General features: G+C 40.1%; 1 protein-coding gene across 5 annotated transcripts in view; it reads right to left on the reverse strand.

The window, feature by feature from the left end:
* Positions 1 to 570: 570 nt before the first annotated feature.
* The window catches only part of XRN3 (5'-3' exoribonuclease 3), a 28661-nt gene continuing 2221 nt past the window's right edge, over positions 571 to 27010 (reverse strand). The window contains exons 2-23 of one of the 5 annotated variants that reach the window (XM_088848067.1): positions 19042 to 19144; positions 18600 to 18676; positions 18284 to 18475; positions 17697 to 17816; positions 17502 to 17564; positions 16655 to 16804; positions 16401 to 16565; positions 9418 to 9495; positions 9190 to 9276; positions 6940 to 7278; positions 6591 to 6686; positions 6302 to 6397; positions 5269 to 5339; positions 4661 to 4789; positions 4479 to 4555; positions 4337 to 4377; positions 4150 to 4224; positions 3877 to 4034; positions 3539 to 3643; positions 3374 to 3449; positions 2424 to 2503; positions 571 to 1615 (exon numbers count right to left, since the gene is read on the reverse strand). In XM_088848067.1, the coding sequence (XP_088704193.1) occupies positions 985 to 1615; positions 2424 to 2503; positions 3374 to 3449; positions 3539 to 3643; positions 3877 to 4034; positions 4150 to 4224; positions 4337 to 4377; positions 4479 to 4555; positions 4661 to 4789; positions 5269 to 5339; positions 6302 to 6397; positions 6591 to 6686; positions 6940 to 7278; positions 9190 to 9276; positions 9418 to 9495; positions 16401 to 16565; positions 16655 to 16804; positions 17502 to 17564; positions 17697 to 17816; positions 18284 to 18475; positions 18600 to 18676; positions 19042 to 19144 (3009 nt within the window). In that variant the 3' untranslated portion in view covers positions 571 to 984. Of the gene's footprint in view, positions 1616 to 2423; positions 2504 to 3373; positions 3450 to 3538; positions 3656 to 3876; positions 4035 to 4149; positions 4225 to 4336; positions 4378 to 4478; positions 4790 to 5268; positions 5340 to 6301; positions 6398 to 6590; positions 6687 to 6939; positions 7279 to 9189; positions 9277 to 9417; positions 9496 to 16400; positions 16566 to 16654; positions 16805 to 17501; positions 17565 to 17696; positions 17817 to 18283; positions 18476 to 18599; positions 18677 to 19041; positions 19145 to 27010 lie in introns of all 5 variants that reach the window. The other 4 variants (XM_088848066.1, XM_088848069.1, XM_088848068.1 and 1 more) reach the window with 4 other exon arrangements.

Below are 27010 nucleotides of genomic sequence, written 5' to 3' on the forward strand. Positions count from 1 at the left end.
TCAATGGCAGAGTTGGCCCTCGTGATGAGCCAATCCACTCCTTTACTGGACCTATTGTAGCCCAGGCTAACTTGAAGATCATAAAATTCGATTGCAGTGTGAGCAGAGAGCCTAAACCTCTGATCTCTCAGTCCCTTAGCAGTGCAAACCATACCGTGCTGATCGAACAATGTTGGCTTTCGGGCCTGCTTTTGTAAAGTTTAATGCCGCCAAACATCTTCAACAACTCAGGAGATACCGAGAAATTGTTCACCAAATTGCGATGTACGAAGATGTTTTCCATCCTATGTTCATGAATTGAGGACCACTCCAAATAATTTGTAAACTCATTAGCCTATGTTCATAATTGAGGACCTCTCCATGCTCCTAGAAAGCTCAAAAAATGATGAATATACCGCCCATTGAAATGGACAGCTAAAACCAGATTCTTTTTTGTATGGAGCACAATCACGGTTCCAAAACCTTTTTCATATTTTTATCTTTTTATTTATCTCTTCATTAAATGAATCTTGGATAGAGAGGCAAAAGATCCTCGTCCAAGAACAGGGGCAAAAGAGATATGCCGCACAGTTTTGTGTGGCCACAGCCACAACAAAGACCAAACCATTTTCCTATAAAGATTCCATAAAGTTCATCAGGCACCACAATTACATGGTAAAACAAATACATATTTTTCCTACATTTATCTCAATAAAACAAGCACATCGGATGTGACCATTAAGATCACGACATTGCATGAATAATCAAAGAACCTATGAGGAGAAACCAAGACAATGGGATTTCCACATGAAAGTGACAGAAATAGACCTAGGGCAAACTAATAAATGTTACAAGATGATCTAATGCACAATGGACCATTTCTAGCATCCCCGAGGAGGAGAGCCTTATTGTCTGGGAAAAGAAATGGTATCATCATCATCTAGATCTATAAAGTAGAAAAAAAACAAAAAAAAACAAAAAAAAAAATCAGCACAATACAAGACCTTAAGGGCGGCCATATCCATGGGGCGGTCTTCGTCCCCTATCCAAAGCCGAATACCTGTTAGGTGGCCCTCGAGGGTCTGTATACCCTCCTCTCCCTCCACCCCTACCCCACTGGCCTCCCACACCATGACCACTGTATTGCCCCACCATATTCCCTTGGTCATACGATCCATAATAGCCACCTGAATGAGCATAGGATGAATGGACATGATGGTAATTGGTACCCCCGCCCACACCATTATCTCTTGCACTGAAATAACTATTGGTGCTACCATTCCACTGAGATTGCCTGTGATGCGAGGTGTGGTGGTTATGTTGCTGGTTTCTATTATACATATCACCCAATGGTGAAGCTTCAGCGTGGCCATAACCATAGTTCCTAGGGTTGGGATTTGTGTAATGGTGTGTTGTGTAGTGGTCATGGTGCTGTGTTTGTGTGGTCATTGGGTTGTACATAACAATGTTTGCTCCATTTGGGTATGGAGAAGAAGCAAGCACACCACCAGTATAAGGCAGTGCGTGTATTGGTTCTGGAGCATCACGACCAGTCCTTAATTGTAGGCTGTTAACAACAAGGCGATGAGCTGCTTCTCCAAGCTGCCTTCCTGAAATGGCACTGGGGGGATTTGCCCTGAAACAAGAGAAAAGCCTAGGTTTAGGTTTTCACCATAGGGAGAAGAATATATCAAGAGAACCGAAAGTATACCATAATCCCATATCCGATGGGGTACATAAACCCAAACTCCACTGGAGTCATCTCCATCCAATGAAATGATTGATAGTCTAATGGATAGAGTGGGACTCATTAGAACAGCACATGATGCAATAGGGGGTCCTGGTTCCTCTCTGCCATTGTTCACATCAGATGGTGATGATCTCAGTGGAGGATGGTCTTGCACGGCCCATTGTAGTATAATTTAAAATTCATCAAATTGACTTGGAGTAGAGACCCTCCAGACTCCAAGAGGTTTGTCAAATTGACTTGGAGTAGAGAAACACTGGAGTCCACAAGGCTAAACTACTCCATAAGTCTTGTTAGGGCTGGCAACGGGCTGGGCCAGTCCCGGCCTTGTTCCCATGAGGGCCAGGCCAGCGCAGCCTAAAATTGAAGGAAAACAATGCAAAAATTATGAAAAATAAGGGCCAGGCTGGTCTTGGCCTCGCCCAAGCCCTAGGTTTTTAGGGCCTAGCCGGGCCGGGCCACCCAGCCCATTACCACCCCTAAAGTCCTATGGCAGTCAGCTGAATCAGTAAGTTTTAGAGAAAAACACGGCCTGGTCTTATAACACTTAGAGTTTGACTCGTTGAGACTGAGCTTGAGAGCAGGTCGAGCTGAGCCAAGTCAGAGTTCTAAAATACTAGGTTACAATATATATTCCCCAAAAAAAGAAAAAGAGATAATGAACAGAAGGCGATATGGCATAATATGAAAAGCATACCGTGGGTCATCCCGTGGCCTCCTGCCATTATCTTCATGCCACAAGACTGGTGGCACCTTAACGTCTTGTGATGTAACAGTCTGCAAACATTGTGTATACACTCAGCAATATCCATGTTTCAAATGCTGTCAAAACATGCCATTCATGTCGTGCAAACATTTCCACATCTTAATACAGACAGGTACATAAACACCCACCCAGAAACACACACACACAAATGCATACACTAAGAATAAGCGTAAGAGTCAGGTAAGAGTTTTGAAGACCAAGTAAGAATGGATTGATGAGAGAAATCATCAATTGCTCTAATGCTCACTCTAAACCCCAAGGAAGGACTCTTGAATCTGGTCTAGCCTGGGGCTTACAAAGAGTAGTTCAGATCAATCTAATATTTCATCATATGCCCGTACATTTTTGTAGACCACAGGCCCCTAAAATTATGGATACTAGAATACTACCAACCACACATAAGTAATTAAAACACACACCACAATACCTTATACCAAATAACAAAACGGAACACCAACAATATTGAAATGAGCCAGTCAAGAATTACAAATCCAAATAATCAAGCAATTAAGAATTACAAATATAAACACAAACTGAAAAACTTTGCTCTAGGAGTTGATTCTAAGAAATGCTATTCAACTCAAGATCCCCGCACTTCTTATTATACAAGATTGATGTGGAAAAGGTATATGATCACATTGACTGGGCTTTCCTAGACTACACATTTCAAAAGGTTCCGTTTGGGGTGATCGATCTATGCAGAAATGGTGAAGGGCTACATGGAAAGAACTTGGCCTAATTGAACAAAGCAAGTATCCAAACATAAATTTCCATCCATAAAAACTATAAAAGACATATCTATTAATAAAATAGTATAACTTATCAAAAAAAGAAAAATGAATGCACCTAGGTCAAACACCTTCAGACATCGTTACTAGTACCTTTGTTGGCATTATGACTCCAGCAGGTGGCCTCGTAATGTGCGCATGTGCAGCTGGGAGTTTGTAAATAACAGATCTGTTACCAAGGTGCAAAGAAAAGACACAATTAAGGCATACTGTTGGTTCAATTTGGGGATAGAATTACTGTCAGACAAGCAAACTCACAGGACTTGGTTGTTACTAATGTCTTCCAGTCCTTTGACTGGGGAAGGGAAGATGGGAGGGCATGCATCCCCGTTGCAAAGGCACAGAAACCCATTCATACCGCCACTGCAAGTAATCCTAGAAGAATCAGAACCACTAGTTTTAAAACCTTCAGATTTGAACAAATGCATATATACAATTTAAAAACTCTCTAATTAGAAAAAAAGTCAACCACTAAAGTAAGGTAAATATTCACATGGTACATATCCAATTTAAAAGTTTGCATTCTTTATTGATGTATTATGGTGGTAAAGTAAACATGGCTATGAAGTTATACAATGGAAGTTTCTAAAGCTAACCTAGCCCCGGGATCAATCTCCTCGCGTACTTCCGTTCTTTCTTTGCCTGAGAGATGGCTAAAACGGTCGTAAAGAGAAAAGATATACGGGGACAGGGGATGACTCACAGTCACATAGAGCATGTCATACATGACACTGTTCCTCCGCACTTCCTCATCCTTCATGCAAACAACAGAGGTTATTAATTTTCTGATACCAAGGATGATGGGCACACTTTGACAATCAATAAACATAGCAGACTGCATTGTGGACACAGTTGACAAAAATCCTTACTGTTAATGTGTGTTCAACTTTACTAATCTCAGCAAGAAGGCGCCCTTCATCAATAAAAGGTAATTTTGCGACCCCCTTTGTAGGCAAAAACAGAAAAAAGACAATAAGAGATTTTGCTTAAACAATCTATTATTTGCAGAAAAGCCATTTATCCAATGTAGTAGATGAAAGAAAAAGCTAAAACAACCTGCCAGGCAAATCGTTTGCCATTCATGTCCACTTCAAAATCTGATCAAGACCCAAGAAAATAAAAAATGTCAAATTTCCAGCAAGGAAAATAGTTTTAGTGAGAAATCTATGCATATGAGCCAGATCAGCCAACTTCTAACCAGTAGGATAGAAATCAATTATTGGTGAGTTTGGATCCATCATCAGAGTCCTGTAATGCCCCGGGAGCGCATGCGAACTGCAGACAAGCCAATCAAACATGGTCATTATCTTAGATATTTTGAAAATAATCGGCCAATTAATCACCACAATTAAAAAAGTGAAATCCACAAGAAGTTGAAACCTTGCGGCTGGAAAAACCCCCATGAGCTGACTAAAAGGCTTGAAAGGAGAGCCAAGTGTAAAGCTTATATCAAGCTTATCTAACCCCTTGATGTCAGAAGCAAATGGTGCATAATGATATGGATAGAACCTGACATGAAAATTATTGAAACAGTGAGAATACAAGAGGCCCTCTGCATCACAAAATCTGTACCAAAGGGGCTCATCATAATTACATATTCTGCACTAGAAAGTGTTCTAGACTAATAAATACTCATTTAAATAAACAATGAACACCCTCCACTAATTTCACATCTAAGAGAACACAAAACAACCATGTAAGCATAGCACACAAAAATAAAAGACCAGACATATTAATTGAACTGATTCTTGTTATTATAACAGGGAACTGTCATCACATGTTTCCTCCTGGGCTAGTATGCATCAGACCTACAGATTCCACTCAATATACCAGCAAGCATGTAGCAATAAATCATAGATAGAAAGAATAATTGTCCTCAGATAGATATTTTCAGGTCCACCATAGGATAGTGCCTTCTCTGCTGAAAATGGTCGGAAAAATAAACCAATTCAAAGAACTAGAACCAAGGACCTCACATATTAACTCACCATGTCCAGGAGCATACTCCTTCATAGTAATAGTGAAGAACCCAACATAGACCTTCTATGTACCTCAGAACCTAACAATACAAAAGAATTTTGTCAACCAAAAGGAATGACCTTTATAAAACACAACTTTCATCAAATTTAATTTTCGAAGGAAATAGGTGAATCACATGGCAACAATTTCTAAAGCATGCATACACCTAGATTTATTACTACAAAACATATAGGAAAATGCTTGATAGGACTTGCAGCCCTATCAAAATAACTAAAACGTCAGCTCAAAACTCATCGAGAATTGTGGTTTTGGCCTTTGAAAACCTTCAAATCGATCATCTCGGCCTTCACCATCGTGGTTGATAAAAATAAAAAAAGTGGACTTCAAGCTCTAAAAATAGTGTATATTGTAACACATTATCTAGACCGTCTGTTTCGTTCTAAAAAAAAAGTGTTCATAGTTCTATGAGATCTGTTACATCTGTACCACTTTTTGAGCTTCAAATTTCATAGTCGGTGTTGGAAATTGGTTTTAGAGCCTTCATGGAGATTTCGAATGCCCAAAAGTGCTTTTTGGACAGAGGATTCGAGGTGGGGCTTTACTTTGTCTTCATAAAGCCAAGGCCTTATAGAAACTGCTCCAAACATACATCTTAGGTAATTGTGCTAATATTTTTTAGAATAATTTTGTAAGATACCCTTGCTTTTTAAAATAAACATTCCTTTGATTTTTTTTAACAAAAATTCAGCATAAGAAAACTACAAATACAATACTATGAGCAAAATCATGTACAAGGGTTAAAATAACTTTCACCTTTTATCGAGTAACATGTAAAGGTAAAACTAAAAGGTCTAGAAACTCTTTTGAACTAAAACAACCACGAAAAAATAGAAGAGCTAAATACCTAGAGAGTGAGACACTGACCATGAAGAGATATTTAATCCCCTATCTAAGTTAGCCAGTTTATTGGCCCATAATCTAGAGTCCTAGTGCTCACAACATAATACCTAGATATGCAGTGGTATGGGATACATTACTTACAACATCTTTTCGAATCCTTTCAAGCTCCTCAGGAGTGTTTGCAGAGAATTTTTCTTCATAGTACCTCTCTTTCCATCCTGGCTCTCCTAACTTGACCTGTAAGTATAACAGCAGCTATAAACATTAAAAATAAGGTTTATAATGATAAAAACAATACAAACACAAATTTATCATTTCAGTTAAAACACAATTTACAAGTGGAAAGCTGCAATGCAAACCACTAGCTCGGCATAAAGTTAAAGACCAAAAGTCAATATGAGGGAAATTCCTCTGCTGAAAGTATATAAACCTTGTCTTCCTCAGGGTTATCAGAATTAACAAGATCTGATTTCTCCTTAAGCGAATCCTTGAGCTTCGCTTTCAAGTCATCTGAGTTTTCACGGATCTGAATCATAAACAAACGAGATTAGAATACCACAGTATATATGTTAAGTGGTAATCCATGTGAGAAATCATAGCATGGCCTATTAGTAATAGCCTGATTAAACATGTTGCACAATGACTTTGTCGTTGGAATTTTTCTTATTCAACTGAACTTTTAAAGTTAATCCAGTCTGCAGTTTGAAATTAGATTTTGATCACTATTTTCTTCTCCATTTGATAATGTTCTAACAAAATCCTTTCACAAAATAAGATACCACAGTTTCAAGATGGTTCTCAGCCTCCACAATAGCAGCAGCAACACTTGCCCCTTGTTCAGAAACACGTGCAACTTTTTTGGCCTGAACTGATACTTCCTTTCTACCATCTTTTACTGACATGGACTGTCCCAATTGATGCTCCTTTTTGGAAAAAACTGTAACTGATGACTGATAACTAGATCCACGTTTTTTATATGGGGAAGGGGAAGGAGCAGAAGCAAGACGTGAACGATTATAAGGAGCAACAGGAACTAAAGTGTCTGGTCTAACAGATGGCTCTGCATCATCACCACGCCTTGCCTGAGCCTTATCCCGTTTAATCCGTTCTACCTGACGCTGCAAATCAAGGCCAAAAGAACAAATTACTTGAAGAACATACAAAAAGGCAGAATCAGTTCCATTGAAGAGACAGCTGCAGTTTGCAAAAGGAATTAAAAGCTACACCACAAAACAAAAGATTTGCAAAACCAATGGATCTTGAAATTCCATTAAAAAGATGCCATGTAAGAAAATAAAGTAGTCTGACTTGACTAATCACACTTAAATTTTGTCCAGCTCGTATTTCATACTTCCTCTGAAGTAGTACACCTATTCCACAGGTAAAGCACCTGCTAGAGGGATGTGTTTGATCTGAAACTTTGAGAAAAACCTTATATTCACCAGATGAATGACTCCATAAAAGAAAAAGAATGATTTTAAATTCTTAAACACTGACATCTGACCATTCAAAAAATGGACCAAGTCCATGTTCAATGGACAGTCTCGGTTCACTGTTGGGATGGGATTCTTTTCACGTAGTTTTAGGGTGAGAATTCAACCTTATTAACTTTTGTTTTTTTCTTTAGATTGGTCGCTTGGATGAGTAAACAACATCCCCAAAATATGGGGGTTCCACAAAATCCGCCTAGGGCCATGGGAGTGTGCATTTTACACCTGAAGGAGAATGTAATCTTTTCCAAACTTTGTATATGATGTGCACTTTGACATTTAAGAAAATAAGTTGTTCATGTTAAAACTATCTACAAATGAAGAAAGAAACCTCTAGAGAATATATCTCCAACTAAACTGGAAGAAAGAAAGAGATATGGCTTGCAACAGACATGCAACTTGGGAGAATGGTGCAAAAGAAGACGAGGAAAAAGAAAAACAGAAAAGATTAAAGGGGAGACAATTGGTGATCTTGACGGGCTGGAATCCGTTACAAAGTGTGTGCGTGTGTGTGCGCGTTATTGAAGGGGGGGGGGTTGTTAAGCCCTAAAGGCGCAAGGGGCTGTAGATCCCCAATATCACCTCTAAGAAGCTGGATGGATGAAAGGGACAAGATCTTTCTTCAAACGTTCACTGGGTGGGTGTGTAGGTCCACAAGGGCACAAACTGTACTAAACATAAAAGCAGTATAATAACATGCCCCATGTTCGTTATAGATAGACGATAGAATATTAGCATGCAGTCATATCACGTCAATTAAAATTCCAGGAATAGAATTAAAATGGCCCCGCCTATTACAATAGAGATCTATCAAAGTTCATGTTGCACAGAAAAAACTAAGATCCAAGATTGCCTCTCAGAAGCACAATCCAGGCTATAAATTGTCCAACTTGACGAAGAAAAACAATTAGGTTCTGTAAGGGCCTAGGTTTCCTCCAAGCAAGGGTGTTTGGCATCTTTTTCCACTCAAAACCCGGACTTCCAAAACCCAAACCCATTTTGAGGTTTCGGAAAACCCTACCAAAAGTTGGCTTTTCCGAAACCTGGGGATGGGATAATACCTGGGTTTGTTTTGCACCCATGAACCAAATGAACCCCCATAAATTTCTGTAACCCCTGCCATTCACAACTTCTCCAATGATCCCTCTCTCAGATTCCCCAAAGGTCACATCATAATATTAGTACAGATGTAGCAAGAAATTTCTATAGAAAGCTAATGCTATTCATAATCACGGTTTTCACAAAAATATTAGGTTAATCAATTTCAACAAGAGTGTGTCATTGTTACTGCTACATTTTCAAAGAATTCAAAAAAAGAAAAGATTACTTCTTCAGTAAGTAATGCGGAAAGCAGAATTGGCTAGGAAAGAATACAGAGTAAAATGACTGTACAATATAAATAGAAGTCTAGAAAAGAATTAAAAATAGCACAAACATGTACTAGAAAAAAGCAGCAGCAAAGACACCATTTTTTTTAACAAATGATTGCAGCCCACATGACTTAGAAAAGATAGCACAGTGCTATTATATAAAGTCTACCTGATGCAGCCGAGCTCTTTTTTGGAATATATTATCTTCATAGGATCCCACAGCCTGAATAAAGTGCTCAACTCTTTTCAAATTTGCCTATGCAAGATAAAATAAAAGAACGTAGAGAAACAAAGCATTAGCTACAAGGCCACGAAAATTTATTACACCCTACTTTTAACTATAAAAACCTAAATAAATAATCTAAAAGAAAGATAGAAGTCAGAGATTCATATGTACCTTGCTGGAGTTGGCCAAATACCCACCCATAAACCTAAACTCCTTCTTATATACAGCCAACAGCAAATTGATTGCGCCCTAACATGAATTGCTCATTAGACATTTACCGAACAGTGTTCCAGGTAAAGCTTAAAATAAATGTATGAACACATCCAGTAGAATGCTAGAGCCACCAAAAGCAGTAATATTAGCTTCACTTGGGAAAAGCAATTAAATTATTTAAAAACTATATGAGTGTGTTCGCAGTATATTCCAGTATTAGTTTTTTTTATTATTTCCGTTGCTTACGTGCCTATAGGTCATTCTTGTTCTTTTTCCCATACTTCAGTGCAACCTTGTACTTTTCATATTATTATTATTATTATTATTATTATTATTATTATTATTATTATTATTATTATTATAAATAATAATGGGAGGGGTATGGGGTTCAGTAACGTGACAGCACCTTCTCGCTTCTTTTATTCTCTTCTCTCTCTCATACTATCTCTATTGCTTCTCTTTCTAAATTTGTCTCTCTATCTTTCTCTCACTCATTCCTCACTCCTTTTTTCTTTATTTTTACACTCTCAACATGGTATCAAAGCAATCTGTAAGTTGGCTCCAATACATTCCCTTCTCTTTTCTTTTTAATTCATTTTTCCTTTTCCCGGAGAAAACTAAAACCTTAATTCTGCTCTGTGCTTCATCAAGTAGCATCTAGGGTTTCCATTTTTTGGTGTGCAGAACCAATATGGTTGACTGTGTTTAGTCTCAGGATCTGTGTTGAGGTTTTCCTCTCCTCTTTAGAGATTAAAAAAGAATAAGAAAAAAGCAAGAATAATAATGGCTGAAATGTGTCCAAATGTATAGCTGATGTCATAGGAAGCACGTGGCATTTCGCGCAATAATTCAAGTGCAGAGATCTATGGTTGTATACATTTGAATGATAAGTATTTCTTCTTCTATCATGTGTAGTATTTTTTTTTCTAAAAGACAAACTGCCCAGTGCATAGGCAGTCCAGACGGCCTAGGCACCAAGGAACCCGCCTAGGCAAGTGCCTGGGGCCTGCGCCCACCAAGGGGCACAAATGCCCCTCACTGAGGGGCATTTTTTGGGTTTTTTAAATAAACAAGGGGACAAGGGTGGGTTTTAGGTTCATTTGAAACTTAAACCCCATTAGAGCCTATTTTGGAGAGAGAAAAACCTCAAAAAACTAGGTTCTAGGCATCCAACTTTTATTTCTACTGGGCCTATTTTACAGGTTCTCCCCATTAGAGCTTATTTTAGGTAATACAACTTTTCGCTGGGACGCCCAAGTTCTAGGCATCTGCCTAGGCTCCGCCCAACGCTTTTTGAAACACTGGTCCTAGCGTTTATGATTTATAAGGTTTGATTTTGTTATTAAGTGCACCCAAAAGTGCTCAGCCTACTCTAATATTGTGTCTTTTTCATTTTCTTTTGTTGTGTGCACCTTGGCCTCATAGCTAACGAAAGTAAGCCTGGAATTTCCAGCATTAAGACATTGGAATGCCATATCACTTTTGTGAAGTTAAATGGGTCTAGTTATCTCATATGGGCTCAATCTGTGCAGGTGTGGTCCTAAGGGTAAGACGAAGCTCTTGACTAAAAATAAGCCAAATGAATGAGACAGTAGGTATGAAGAATGGCTTAAGGAGAATTACCAAATCATGAATCGGTTAGGGAATAGAACGGAACCCCAAGTGAGCGCTAAGTCATGTTCCTTGATACAATTAAACATGTCTAGGAGACTATACATGAGATGCATTCTTCACATAAGAATATCTCCCGAGTTCATCAACTTTATGAAAATATTTTTATGTTATAGCAAGGTAACAAAGTCTTATGTGTAGAGCATTACAGCACTCTCCGTGGTATTGGGAAGAGCTATGTATCAGTCTTTGTCAAATGATGTGGAGTTGTTGAAGAAAAAGAATCTCAAGTTGCAAAGATTTTATCCAGCCTTAATCGAGAATATCAGTCCACTCATGGACAAATCATAGCCACTAATGAAGTTACGTCTTCTAATAACATGAATTCCCATCTCCAACATGTTACTATTTTTACACATTCATCTGCCTCTAGTACTAGTGATGGGTCTGCCTTAACTACAATTGTGGCTAGAATTGATGGATAACAAAAAAAATGTACTCATTGTGGACACATAAATCATATGGTTAACAAGTGCTGGGATAGATTTGGTGAGCCTGTTCGGAAAAATAAGGTATCCTACGCATCTGAGAGCGATGATATTCATCTAGTTGGCTCCACTGACCATCACCAGACTTCGAATTATGCTAGTGATTTAGTTTTTCTCTCATGTGAGAAATAAAATAAACTTGTGAAAAGCAATCAGTAACCTACAACTCCATCCACTGCTACTCTTGCAAACTCAGGTACTTCTGCACTATTGTGTCCCAGAGACCATCTCCTTGGGTCACTTCAGGAGCCTCTGAACACATGAATGAAGAATCTTCTATGTTTCTTTCCTTGATGAATTTGTCCCTAATGCATCTATTCCATTATCTGATGATTCTTTATCTAGTGTATATGGAAAAGGCACATCCCTACTTCATGTCTTCCATTGACTTTTGTTCTTTATGTACCAAAACTTCCTTTTAATTTATTGCCCTTTAGTAAATTAACTAAATCAATTCAATGTTCAGTAACATTTGATCCCTTGTTTTTGTGTTTTTTAGGACCTAAAAATGAAGACGATGCTTGATGGTAGGCTTGAAACTGGAGGACTTATATTGTCCGATCGTAGCCTAGTTGGTGCTGCTCTTCATTCAAGTGTTCTAAAAATGAAGAGGATGATCAGTGGCATGTATGAGACTGGTGGACTTATATTATCTGATTTGTAGCCTAGTTGGTGTTGCTCTTCATTCCACTATTTCTCCATTTCAATGGCATTATTTATTAGATTATCCATCTCTTAATAACTTGAAACTGTCCGTCACAACTTTGGAATCTGTGTCAACAATAGTGTGAAGCTTGTGACTTAGGCAAGCAACATAGTGTATCAATCCATCCTAGGTTTGATAAACAGAAGTCTGTCCCTTTACATTCTGATATTTAGGGTCCTGCTAGAGTTCAAAGTCTATCTGATTACAAATATTTTGTACTTTGAAGATGATTGTACTTATATGACATGGTTACATCCAATGTAAGAAAGATCTACGGTTTTGTCTATTTTTCATTCATTCCAAAAAAATTCAAGTTCATTTTGGAAATAATGTGCATATTTTACATTCTAACAATGCTAAAGAATATTCATCACAAGAATTTCAAAATTATTTCGCCTAACATAGGATTTTACACCAAAGTATCAAACATCATGTGCTCATACTCCTCAACATAATGGGGTTGCATAACCAAAAAAATAAGCATATAATAGAAGTGACTTGCATGTCGCAAAAGTTTATTGGGGAGATGTTAACTGCATGTTATTTGATAATCCATGTTATCATCATCATCCAAGCCTTATCCCAACTATTTGCGATCAGTTGCACAAACCATATTCCGCTATTCTTCTCTATCAAGGGCCATACCCTTAGTCAGACCATAAGTCACCATATCTTTCTTCATGACTTCCATCCATACACTTTGGGGCCTTCCCCTTGCCCTTGTAGAGCCATTCACTTCAACCAAATCACCCCTACTAACTCGTGATGTTCTAAGTCGACACTACACATGACCGAACCACCTAAGTTTACTTTCCCTCATTTTATTGCTTGTTTGAGCTACCCCTTAGTTCCCTCAAATAGAATCATTCTGAATTTTGTCCTTCCTTGTCTTGCCACTCATTCATCTCAACATCCTCATCTCAACTACACTAATTCTATAGATATGTTGTTTCTTGACCACCCAACATTCCGTCCTATAAAGCATGGTTTATCTTACAGCTGTCCTATAAAATTTCACCTTCAGTTTCAATGGTATGCAATGATCACATAAGACTCCAAAAGCGTATCTCCACTTCATCCAATGAGCTCTAATTCTATAACCAACATCTTCCTCAATCTCTTCTTTCTTATCGACCCAAGATGTCGAAAATAATCTCCTTGAGTACTTCTTGGCCATCAATCTTAACCAATTTCTCATTTCTGCTCCTATTATTACTAAACTTGTATTCCATATATTTTATCTTAGTCCAGCTAATTTTAAAATCTTTTAGATTCTAAGTATCCCACCAAAGTTCTAACTTTGCATTTAAGTTGTCTTTAGTCTCATCAATCAATATGCCATCAGGAAACAACATACATCATAGGACCTCATCTTGTAAATGCCTAGTTAACTCGTCCATAACCATGTGATTGTGCCCTCCTCCATTTGGATGGAAAATAAACACATTCTATTTTCTTTCTTTCTTCATGTATTTGGTTGTGTTTGTTACTTTGTCGTGTTTATGCTTTGGGCCTTGGAACTGACAAGTTAAATCCTCAAGCTATTAAGTGTGTATTTCTAGGCTATTCCTGCACCCAAAAAGGTTCTTGATGCTATCATCCTAGTCTGAGAAAGAATTTTCTTTGGGTTGATGTTACCTTTTTTGAGAATACTCCATATTCCTTTGATGAGGGTCAAATGGTTGAAGTTGATTTATTTGATCTACAAAGGGGAGAGATTTCACACAATTAAGTTCATTCTTCTTTCCCTTCTCTAGTTCTTGTTTCTATTCATATCTCTGTAGAGTCTGCATCTTCAGTTATTGACGTGTTTCAAGAGCAGCCCCAAAGGTACATACAAGGAAGGGAAGGAAATACACCCATTACCAACTCAGCAAGCAAATCTGTCTCTCTCCGTCTACAGATCCAATCTCAGTTCCTAATCCCACTTCTGTGTCTAGTAATGCTGATGTTCTGATAGCCACTTGTAAAGGTCAGCAATTTTGTACTCAACATCCAATTGTTCATTTTGTTACCTTTAAAAAATTGTCTCCTTCCTGTCAAATTTTGCCATTATCACTTTCCACTATTTCTATACCTAAGTCCTATTAGGAAGCTCTTTCTTTTACTAGGTGGCCTAGAGCAATCGATAAGGGAATGGCAACGCTCCAATCAAATGCCACAGCGGAGCTTAGTTATTTTCCATCAAGAAAGCAAATTGTCGCATGTCATTGGGCATATGCAGTCAAATATCAGTCCGATGAAATTGTTGAGAAGTTAAAAGGTTAGGTTGGTGGCAGAAGGACATACACAAACTTTTTTTTTTTGAGAATAGGCATACACAAACTTTTGGTATTGATTATTCTGAGACCTTTGCTCCTGTTGCTAAACTTAATTCTATTTGAGTGCTTATATCTGTAGTAGTAAACAAGGGATCATCATTGTGGCAAATCAATGTTAAAAATGCCTTCCTACATGGTGATTTACAAGAAAATGTATACATAAAGCAACCACCAAGATTTGTTGAAGAAAGCCATTGATGACCTGAAGCAGTCCCCACATGCATGGTTCGATAAGTTCAGCAAAATTGTTATAGCATATGGGTTTCAACAAAGCCAAGCAGATCATTCTGTATTTATTTGGGGGCAATCCTCAGGTATTATTGTCATGGTGATTTATGTTGACAATATTGTTAGTACAGGTAGTGATGAGCAAGGAATTAATAACTTGAAAAGGTATTTGCAACAAGTAGTTGGGATAACTCTTGGATAATGATAATGACGATGATGATGAGGTATTTGCAATAATATTTTCGGACAAAGGAATTGGTCAGCCGCATTTTTTTTTTGGAATCAAAATAGCCATGGCTAAGTATGGTATTAGTTTTGCCTCAAACGAAGCATGTAACATATTTGTTTTCAAAAACAAGCATGCTTGATGCTAAGCCAGTTGATACACCTCTGGATCCAAGTACTAAATTATTAAAGGATCAGGGGGAGTTGCTTGAAGATACAGGCCGTCATAGAAGACTTCTAGGTAAGCTTATCGACCTCACAATTACTTGGTCAGATATAGCCGTTGCAGTAAGTGTAATGAGTTCATGCATTCTCCAATGACACCACACTGAGAGGCTGTGTGTCGAATTTTGAAATATCTTAAGGAGGCTCTAGGTCGAAGGCTTATCTATAGGACAAAGGGCCATTTCGATATTAAGAGTTATCCTCCTAATGCTAATTGGGCAGGATCACAATTTGACAAAAGATCTACTACAAGTCATAGAAGTTTTGTTGGAGAATATTTTGTGACATGGGAAAGTAAGAAACAAAATGTTGCAACTAGGTCAGTGCAAGAGGTAGAACATAGAGCAATGACTCACCACACGTGAGGTAATGTCGCTGAAGACCTTGATGCAGGAGATGGATTCACAATTAATTAGCTGATGAAGATGTTTTTTTTATGACCCAGCTACTCTCTCTATAGCCAACAATCCAGTGTGTGAGTGTACCATGAGAAAACAAAGCATATTGGAGCAGATTGTCATTTTACTCGGGAAAAGTAACTAGCAAACAGATATCTACTCCAAATGTAAAGTCAAAAGATCAGTTAGTAGATATATTCACAAAAGCTCTTGGTTGTCATCAGATTCAGATCATTTATTCGAAGATGGTAATGGATGACATTTATGCTCTAGCTTGAGAGGGGGTGTTAACAGTTTATTCCAGTATTAGTTCTTTTACTATTGTCCTTGCTAAGACCGTTCGGCCTTAGCATCCAGCTTTCTTATTTCGCTGCAAAAGAGACCAGGTCGGTCAGAATCAGTGAAGGGACGAACTCAACCATTCAAAGTCAAGGAGCCCTGGATAAGAATGAGAGGGGTGTTTGGGTGAGTAAACCCTAACTTGACAGCCCCTTCTCTCTCATCATTTCTTCTCTCTCATACTCTCTCTCTTATCCCCCCTCTCTAAATCTCAATCTCTCCAGATTTTCTCCTTTCTTCTAATTCCTATCTTCTTTTTCTTTATATTTACACTCTTAACAGAATAAAAACATTATATTTAAAAGAAACATAACATTCATAGACACCAGAAAGAACGAACCTCACGAATTTCCAAAGTTGGCATATGTGGAAGGAAATCATTGCCGACAAAGAAACACATAAAGATAAAGTCATCCACAATGCATTCAAAGTCAATCTCAAAAGGAGGATTAGGAATCCTCATTTCATATTCCAAATACTCCCGCAATGTCCAAATGTTAAGGAACTGCAGTGTCAATAATACAAAGGTCAAATAGAAGCATAAATTGAAAGTCACATAGGAGAAATGATATCCATATGAACAGAGAAGCATACTTGAAAAGGCTTTTTCTCAAATACAACACCTTCACCCTTCTCATCAAACTCTCCGGATTTTCTCTTCACCTTTCCTTGGCAATCTGCAGCCAAATGACCCACTTGACCACATAGAAAACATTTATCTTGTTGTCCAGGGGTGAACACAACCTGAAAGGAGGAATTCAAGGACTGATCAATAAACGATTTGAAAAGATTAAAAGAACATAAGCAACATGTGTGCACATGCATGCACATACAAGCACCACCATTCCCATGTGGTACACAAACAAAATCTGAGATAAAGACTTGCACATCTCTATAGATATGAATAAATACAAATATGAGTTTTAAGTTTCTCACCACTGGTATTCTTCCCTCCAAATTGCCTAAAATCTCTACCTCTCTCTCTATGATCAGTCATCCTGGAAATCATTGTCCTTAAAAATCTCTTTTGTGTTTTATAATAAACCAAATCCAATGATAAAAGTTGACAAAAAAATCGCACCCCTCATCCTTTAATTTTTAATATTTCGTAATCCAAAACTTGATTCAGAAACCATAATCTTTGTTCTGTTAATTAAAACAATTAATCTCTTCTTGAGAGAAATAGGAGTAAGCAACAAGAGAAAAACTAAAGAAAAACTATTTTGAAGGGAAAAAAAAAGAGAAAAAAGTGCGAGCAAAAAATACTAGAAATAGAAGTGAACTAGTTCAGACAATTTTAGTTGTCTATTCTTGTTGAAACTAATGGTTTTGGGCCCAATCCAACCATTTGAACCAAACACTTTGGACTGGTTTTGACAACATATCTTCAACCAACCTATGGTAAATGAACACAAATGTATAAAGATGAAGACAAACAGACCTCTCTCAGAATGGAAAAATGCACTTCATGTGTGGCCAATGCCAGCATAATCAAATCAGCATCCTGTACCAGCACACACGTCATTAGCCATATGGAAGAGGATCTAAATGATAATGGTACACATTTCACAAGATTGAAAGAGAAGCAACTAATATAAAATATGCCAAGGATATAAAAAACAAAGAAAATACTCACCAAACCATAGAGGCAGTGGCGTGTATTTGGGTCATAACCAGGAAGATTTCTTTGGAGACGTATGTACGACATAACCTTATGCTCTCCTTCACCAGGAACATTTGCATCCGACAAGATAACCTTCAAAGAAGGTGGAATGACAAGCAAGAGGGAAAAACATAAACTTTGTGACCAGACATGGAAGCAACACCAAGCAACTAAGGAAAACATTGACCATGACTACATTGCAGAAAACTAACTAATACCACAAAACAGTGTTTCAAAGCCTGAACTCAGGCTCAACTCTCCAGGGCTCCCGAGCCCAAATCAGAGGCTAACTTGGCCGAGTCAAACAGCCCAACTCAGCTGAGTCTCAACAAGAAAATATATAAGATTTACGTACAAGGGTCAGACTTGCCTATTTTAGGGTTAGTCATCCGGACCCAGCACCTTGCCGTGCCCAAGGGACTTTGACGAGTGCGAGTCCGGTCAGCAATTACTAGAACACAGCTATAAATGGAAAAGAAATACAAAGCTACAAACAGGTAACCGGATAGAGTATTAGAAGAAATATGAAAAGCTTAAAAGATGAGATATTGCAGGAATACCTTTATATTTCTCCATCCGGGATCATAGTTCAAACGCAAATGTATGTAATATTGTAAAGCTATTGATAAAACTGCCATGAATTCTGTACCAGGTGTGATCACATTAGAGTCACACACTTGAGATGTCTTTTTAGGAGGAAGAATCCTTCCCTCTTGTTCAAATTCTTGTCTCAGCCTTTCCTCTTCAACAGCCTAAATGGGAAGACAGTCAATATTAAATCCAACAACCAGACAAATTTATAGAAATTAGAAAGGATAGAAAGTAGCAATAAACTAAATAAAAAAAAGTATAAATATTGAAGAGCTAGATACCCACAGCATCGGCTGCATCTTTTGCAGATCTAAAACGTCTAGACCGCTGCTGATTCATCTTAGCCCTTGGAGCAACCCCATCTACATTAAAATTCAAATGGAACGACTTAAGCACACTGTAACGAGCACAAATGCATGCAGTAACATGCAAACACAGGTTTGACATGCTCACACCTTAGAAAGAATCATATAATATCCAAATTTATGCAGTTATGCAATTAAAAAATAAGTAATTAAAAAACATACTGCAAGCATGTGAATTGCATACATATACATCACCACTTGTATAGGATATTAAAAGAGACTGCCTCTGTTATGTGTAGAAACAAAATATGTCTCTATAACCCACTTATAAATAATATGAAACCGTTTTGAACAAAAACATATGGGATCGGAAGACTGGGCCTACAAAGTAAATAATGAGAATAAGTCCAGGTAATACTCACCAATAGCCATGTATAAAAGCTTCCTGGGGCGCACCATTACAAAGAGCCTGTCAATATAGTCAAACATGCATTCGAAAACCTCATCATAAGTAGACGGGGAGGGCTGTGAACATCAAAAAAGCAATCAGTTGAGAGCATGCATGTATATAAATTGAAGCATATGCATTGAAAACACAAGAAATCCAAACAATAGTATCCATGCATATTATCTAACAAGTGGTAGGCAAATCTAGGAAAACATTACGAATCAAACTGCCTATTTACCATGAAATATATAGAAAAGTAACGAACAATGAATCATTGCAACAAAGTTGTGGTGGAACCAAATAAATGAAAATTAATTAATTTGAATCTCAGCACTAGCAGAAATCCCCACCTAGCCCACCTAATGGGATAATTTGAGATCATGAATGTAAAGAGAAACTTCAAATGCCTCACAAGCTTGATCATCAGCATATACCTGATATGTGAAGTGTGAAAAGAAAAGTTTTCTTCAAAAAGATGTAAGGAAAACTGATAATCAATGAAGCCTCAGTACTTGTATTATATAACTTAACCTTGCGAAATGTACAATTTCTGTTATTGAAGAATGGTATCATTTAGCCTTTTCTCTAGGCTAGGTAAAAACAGTACACCAAGAGATATAGAGACAGAGAGAGATGACAGGAAAAGCACAGAAAAGCTGGTGATGAGGGTAGGATAGTAATTCGAGACCTAAGCCATACAGATACAGTATCTCATGTCAAACCAATAAAGTGTGTTCCAGTGGATAAACATTAAGCTGTTACGAGAACATCTGGTAGCACATCCATAAATGGATAACTTCAGATACTTAAATAATGGACAGTCAACTCAAGAAAGGGTTAAAAGAGTACATAACAAATGCAAATAAGGAGATTTGTATAAGCACAAGACTGGCTTCTATATGAATGTGGCAGAACTCCAGGACTCTTCTAGATTGATAACGTCAATGATGTCATGAAACCAAACAAACAACTTCACAGAGCCACTTAGAAGACACATAAGCCACCGTATTATGGCAACGACCTCTAGGAGTCAATGATGTCATGAAACCAAACAAATATCACAGAGACACTTATAAGACCAATAAGCAACCATATTATGGGGAGGACCTCAATAATGAATGGATACTCAATGTGAGAAGGACGGACAAAAGTTACGAAATCTTCAAAAACCACCCCCAAAGAAGTGTCCATCCCCATGGCCCATGATCACTTATGGAGGTAATGAAGCTTCTTCCTTTTTCTTTTTTTTTCTGGGGGGGGGGGTTGTGTTATCCTGTATGTTGGTAATCATGTTAAACACCAAACATACCCTTGAGGTATATGATGTAAAAATCTTGCAAGGCATCTATAAGGTTTAATCTTGAAAAAATGAAACATAACCTCATTCCTAACTCTCTCCAAATCACTTCTATTGACAGCCCACAAAAAAGGGATGTGAAAGGACTCACCATTCTAAGCTGTCTCCTTCCCCTGACCATTTAATATGAACAAGTTCTAGTATCTTGAACTTCCCTCAATAAATTGTTTAGTAGTACAATGATAGGGACAAACACTGTTCATAACAACAGTGACTAATGACTGACCAAGAGCCTCCTCAAGTTCAAGGTGATTGTTGATGACAACTTTGAACAAATAGAACCAGCAAAGGAAATAGTCCCATTTAAAACCTACTAGCAAGGAATGGCTTAGAAACATAGCACATACAACGGAAACCAATTAAGAAACCACATTATTAGCCTATCTACCTCTATCATGTGCCCACCAGACTCCCCTCTAAAGGTAGCATCCAACTGCAACATTGTTCACCAGGATAACAAAATCCTAAAGGCCACAACTCATCAATTAACTTTAGATATTGTTTTCATAAGGGCACCATTTTCTCACACTATGAACCCAGAAAGCTATATAATCTTACACCTTCATTGATGGACACAAGTGATATGGAACCAGCATTTAACTTCTCCCACCCCTGGCTACACAAAAATTCTCCCAGCCCCAGTCACAAAGGTCTAAATGTGAGGAATAACACATTAATGAGGCTCACATAGCTCCTCAAGGAATATTATTCAAATTCCTAAATACATCAAAAATACATTTTCTAAAATACTATTGAAACCCCGAGGTGGCTAATTAACCTGATGACATAATATAGTGTTTTTTCTTTTCTAACTGTTAACTTTTGTATTGATAAAAGAGAGATACAAAATAGTAAAGGCAAATCCAGGAGTACCTTAAGAACACAGAACTCCTGGTAAAAAGCATAGGTCATCCAACCCTATACAAAATAGGGTTATAAAATAATCTCCTTACACAGTATACAGGAAATGTAAAAAGAAAGTAGAGAGAAAAATGGGGTTACAAAATTATCCCCTTACACAGTATTTGGGAAAAGTTCAAAGATAGTAGGGAGAGTAGATCACAAAAAATCCCAAGCCAAGAAAGATGAGCATGTTCTGTAGCCAACCCGAATCCAACTGTGGTATGGTCTATTGTTTAACATGGGCCTTGGCTCCGTCCTTGGCCAGCAGGTCCGCGAATCCGTTTGACGTCCGCGAGATATGCGTCCATAAGACGATCGTACCCCTGAAAAGATGTTGAATCTCATCATAAATAGACCCAAGATACCAGGGGGGAGTAGCTGTCCTAGAAGCCCAAGAGATAATGTTTCTAGAATCTTCCTCCACTAATAGTAACTGTCCCCAAGATCGGTCAAAATTTTGTATGCCTCTGAGGAGAGCCATTGATTCAGCGGATTGTGAATCTTGGATGCCGAGATATTTGGAGAAGGTAAATAGTACATTGTGAAGGTGATCCCTAAAGACCCCTCCCACGCCTGCATGTCCTAGGTTTCCCAAGGAGTAACCATCAAAATTCAATTTGATTGCTCCTTGGGGGAGAGGTTCCCAAGCCCTTATAACTTTCTTTTTCTTTGGTTTGTGGAGGAGAATGTGCTCCCACTGAGGTATGAAGGAGTCTGTTGGGATACCATAGAAAAAATGATGGTTTGATGCCCAGAACGTTACTAAGGATGTAACCTTGTGGAATAGAGAGGGGGCTAGACCAGCTTATCCCCGAAAATTCTGGCATTTCTTTCTTTCCAGATGGTCCAAATTGTTGCTGCCACAGTGGCTTTCCATAGGATTCTGCCGGCCTTCGGCCAGTGCGAGGCCATGTTCAAAGCGAGAAGGTCTTTGACTATTGGAGGTATTACCCAATGGACCCCAAACAATTGCAACAACAGTCCCCATAGATCATGGGCCACGTTACAATGTAGAAAAAGGTGCTTGGTGGATTCCTCTTGACTCAAGCACATGGAACACCTATTGGGAATTGGGATTCCTTTCTTTTGTAGGAGGTCAACCGTAAGAGCCTTGTTGGACCCTGCAATCCAATTGAAGGTTTATACCTTTGGAGGTGCAATGGACTGCCAAACCTGTGATAGAATCGAGGTTGGATAAGCTTTTTAGAGAAAGAAGCCACAGTAAACTCCCCTGAAGGGGCAGGGGACCATACCAATTTATCTCTACAAAAATAGGGATAAAGGTATTGTGTAGCAGCGAGGAGAGAGAAAGGAATTGAATAACTTCGCCCTCGGAAAGGTTCCTTGGATGCATCATCTTCTGCCTACATCCATTCTGAACTCGTCCTCTACGGTAGCCTCTTTATTAATGGTGACAGAGAACAGACAGGGATAGCAGTCCCTCAAAGGGGCATGACCTATCCATAGGTCAATCCAAAATCGCACTCTACTGCCTTCTGTTGGGTAGAATCTGATAAGCTTCCTGAATAGTTCAAGGGTGGCCGTAAAGGACCTCCATACACCGTAAAGGGTGACAGGTATCTCCCTTTCCAACCAGCCAACCTTCTATCAACCTTATCTATCACATGGGACCAATATCTCTTTCTTGGTTTTCCGAGACCTAGTGGAAGACCCAAGTAGGAAGTTGGGAGGTCTTCCACGTTACATGCCTAGTATGGAATGAGCTCAATGGTTTGGCTGCTGGAGATAGCAATGCCCATCATTTTCGATTTCTCCATATTAACCTTGAACCCAATGGCCAATTGGAAGCATTTGAGGTAAATTCTAAGGTTTTCCACTTCGGGAGAGGAGGCATTTAGAAAGACCAAGTGTGTCATCTGCGTATTGCAAATGTGACACAATAGGCCCTCGATGTGAGGACTTAAAACCTGAAAGGAGGCCAGCTTGGTAGAGGCGACCCAGTGAACGGCTGAAGACCTCAACCGAGATAGCGAAGAGGAAAGGAGACAGAGGGTCCCCTTGGCAAAGACCTCTCGAGGAGGGAAAGTAACCTTTCGGAGTTCCATTTATGAGGATCAAAAAATTGGGTTGGGAATAGCACCCTCTCATCCATTTACGCCACCTGTCTCGGAAGCCCATACGAGCCATTGTTTCATCCAATATCTACCAGTTTACATGGTCATATGCTTTTTCCCAGTCTATTTAAAAAAAAAGACCAGATTTTTTGGCTCGGTGCTTGGAATGGCAATCATAGCTCCATCAAGGATTTGTCTATTTTTTATAAAGGCCAACTACGAGGGAGAGATGACCGACAGGAGGACCTCCTGAAGTCTAGAGGCCAGGACCTTAGATAAAATCTTATAGGAGGAGTTGAGCAGACGAAAATCCTTAAGTTCCTCCGCCCCTTCAACCATAGGGATCAACGTGATGAATGTGGCATTGATGGATTTGTTAAGAATGCGCCGCTGGAAAAACTCTGCAAAGAAATTTAAGAAATCCAAGTGAAAGGTATCGCGAAAGATCTTAAAGGGGCCACGGGAAATCCATCAGGCTCAGGGGCTTTGTCTTTAGCTAGGTCATCCAAAGCCTTAAGGATTTCGTCTTCAATGAATGGACATTCTAACCAAGTTTCATGTTCTTCTGAGAGGGTCAGAAAATCTAGGTCAGCCATAGCTGGTCTAGGACCAAAAGGAGCTAAGTATAGGTTCATGAAAAAGTTTAAGATTGCTGATTCAATCTCTTCCGACTGGTCTAAACAAAGCTTGTCAACCTTGATGACCGAGATTGAATTGTCCCTCTTGCAACAGTTAGCAATCCTATGGAAGAAGAGGGAATTGTGATCCCCTGTTTTGAGCCAGTTTACTCTAGATCTTTGGTACCAGTAGATCTCTTATTTTTTCAAGGTGGAAAGGTAATGAAGTTTAATTTGGGTTCAGAGATCACCTTCAGAAGAGGATAGAGGGCGTGATTCGTCAATGCTATAGTTTCCCGAAACAGAAGAACGCCAGGACTTGAGAGTGGTTTTAAGAAGTTGAATTTTTTATTGCGATCTGTACCCTGCTCTACCATTCACTTGGGTATTGAAGGAATTCCACCAGGTAGGGATCAGAGTTGAGAGGGACCCTTCCTCAAGTAGGCTACTCAAATCTGAAGGGTCCCCTATAAAGGGGTAAGGTGGACAAAAGAATGGGGCAATGGTCAGAGACAGACTTAGGCAGGGCCAACGAATGAGAGCCTGGGAACTTTTCCTCCCAATCTAGATTAAACAGAAATCTATCCAATCTAGAAAGAAAAGGTTGGGAAGAGTGGTTGGACCAGGTGTGTATCTGTTGCCTTGTAGAGGAATATCAAGTAGGTCATTCCTAGTAATAAAATCAGAGAAGTCCAACATGACTTGAGAAATCTGGGTGTTAGAATTTTGTTCATGAGACCATCGTGTTATGTTAAAGTCCCCTCCCAGGAACCAGATTGAGTGAGGTAGGGACGCGACAAAGTCCAATTCTGACCAAAACCGCGGCCTACAAGCCAAATTACAGGGGCCATAAATGGCCGAAAATTTCCATTCAAGACCGTCAGAGACTCTGGACAGCATAATGGGAACTGAGAATTCCCCTACATGAAAGTATTTTAACAAATGATCGATGGGAGCCCAAATAACCCAGATTCCCCCTAGGGCACCTACCGCAGGTAAGGCTACCCACCAGCAGGGCCTTGTACCCCAACCTGGCGAACTTGGAGTAGGGTTGGCTCTGGGCTCTTAGTTTTGGTTAAGGCTAGAAGAGTGGGACAGTGTTTGGAAGTCAGGTCCTTAGGGTGTTGAAGAGTCCACTGTTGATCGCTTATGCCCATCCCCGTTGACCCCCCCGTCTGAAGCCAAAGATGGGGAGGGAGAGATGAGCTCCACACAATCCTCAGACGGATCAGACCCTTGCAGCAAGGTTGAAGGGTGGGGGGGGGAGAAAGAAGGGTAAAGATCAGAAGGGAGAGAGCATGGGAGGAGAAGGAACCAGAGGGGGAGCAGAAGGAGAACGAGGAGACGAAAGGGGAAGAGACTGAGGAATAGGGAGAGGAGCAAAGAAGGGAAGGGTAGAGACAAGAAGGGAGGAAGGAAGGAAGGAATAAGCAGAAGGAGAAAGAAGGGGAAAGGGAGGTGGAGAATGGAAGAGAGGGATAAGCAAGGAAATGAGAAACCTGAACGGAGTGGTGGGATAGACAGAAGGCCCCAAAACAGCGATGGGAAGAGAGGACCCTGTAAACCTTAACAACATGAGGGGAGAAGACAACGGAAGAGGAGAAAACTGAAGTGGGGCGAGCAAAGGAGGGAGACTCATGGTCCTAAAGGGAGGTGGAATAAGCCATGAGGGCAGAGGGGAGAGAAGGATGAACCGAAGAGGAGAGAGAGGGATGGGCAGACAGGGTGTGGAGAGGCCCAGGGGAAGCACAAAGCAGGGGCAGGGGAAAAGGGAGGCGAGAGACGAAGGGACGGAGGAAGGAGAAGAAGAAAAAGGGGGATCAGAAGAGACAGATGCCGGCTGTAGGCCACCATCAGGAGACGTCTACGCATCAAACCAGGGGGGAGGCGAGGGGACGAGGGAAGGCCCGAGGCCAAGATCAAGATAAGCGAGTGCAAAGGGCGAGGAAGCCGAGTCTGACGGAGAAGAGGAAGGACCCGAGGAAATAAATTCTGAGGGGATGGGGAGGGGGGGCGGCAGGCGGCACAAGAAAGGAGATGCCAACTGGCAGCGGGGCAGGCCGAAGGGCGGCAGATGGCGAGGCAACCGTCAATGAGGTAAGTGGGATGACAGCTGGCAGACCAATCGACGAGAGGATGACCAACTGCAATGAGGTAGGCGCCACAGGAGACGTGACCGAGGGCGGCGCAGCAGTCGACCCAAGTAACGTGGCAAACAGTGCCGTAGTCGACCCAAGCAACGTGGCAAACGGCGTTGCGGATACGATCGGCCATTTCTCGCTAGTAGCCAAAGAGGCAACAATAGGGGGCCCGTATGAGCAGCAAGAGAAGGCACAAAGACAGAAGGTGAGGACGGGTCAGGAGCCCGAGACAGGCCTCGAGAGGGGTCCTCGACGGGAGCAGAAAATGGGCTCTTTACCGAGTCGTCGAAGCACCAAATACGACGGGGAAAGAGATCCCGAAGAAGCAGCCGGGGATCCCGAAGAAACGGAGGGGGAGATCGGGCTAGGGAGAAGAACATAGGAGGGAACCTGAGCTAAGGCAAGGACCATAGGCCCACGAGCCGAGCCATTACGTGTTCTCATGCCCTTAGCCCGGCAGACGCCAGGAGCCCGAGTCTGCCAGGCGAGCTCCAGGAAGGCAGAGCCAGGACGCGAGACCGGGCCAGGACGAGGTGGCATTGTGCCCCGCTGAAGGCACCTCCTGCGTCGGTGGTTCTTGTCGAGAACAGGAGTCCACGAAAGTGGATCCAAGAGCTGAGAGATGGGGGAGGAAGAGTTGAAGAAGGAGGAGGAGGGGGGAGAGGTTGCCGACCAAGAAACCAAGACCCAGAAAAAAAAAAGGATTGAAACTTCCAGCCATACGTTAGAAGGGATTAAACTAGGATCCAGAACTTCAATCAGCAGCTGGATGGATCCGAGGGGAAGAGTCTCAATGGATTTCCAATGGATCGCCACTAAATCTCCGCAAGCTTAAGCTATCTTAGAGAAC

The sequence above is a fragment of the Amborella trichopoda genome, chromosome 9 (assembly GCF_054954075.1).
Source record: "Amborella trichopoda isolate Santa Cruz 75 chromosome 9, AtrichopodaSantaCruz75HAP2 v2.0, whole genome shotgun sequence".
Lineage (NCBI taxonomy): Eukaryota > Viridiplantae > Streptophyta > Magnoliopsida > Amborellales > Amborellaceae > Amborella > Amborella trichopoda.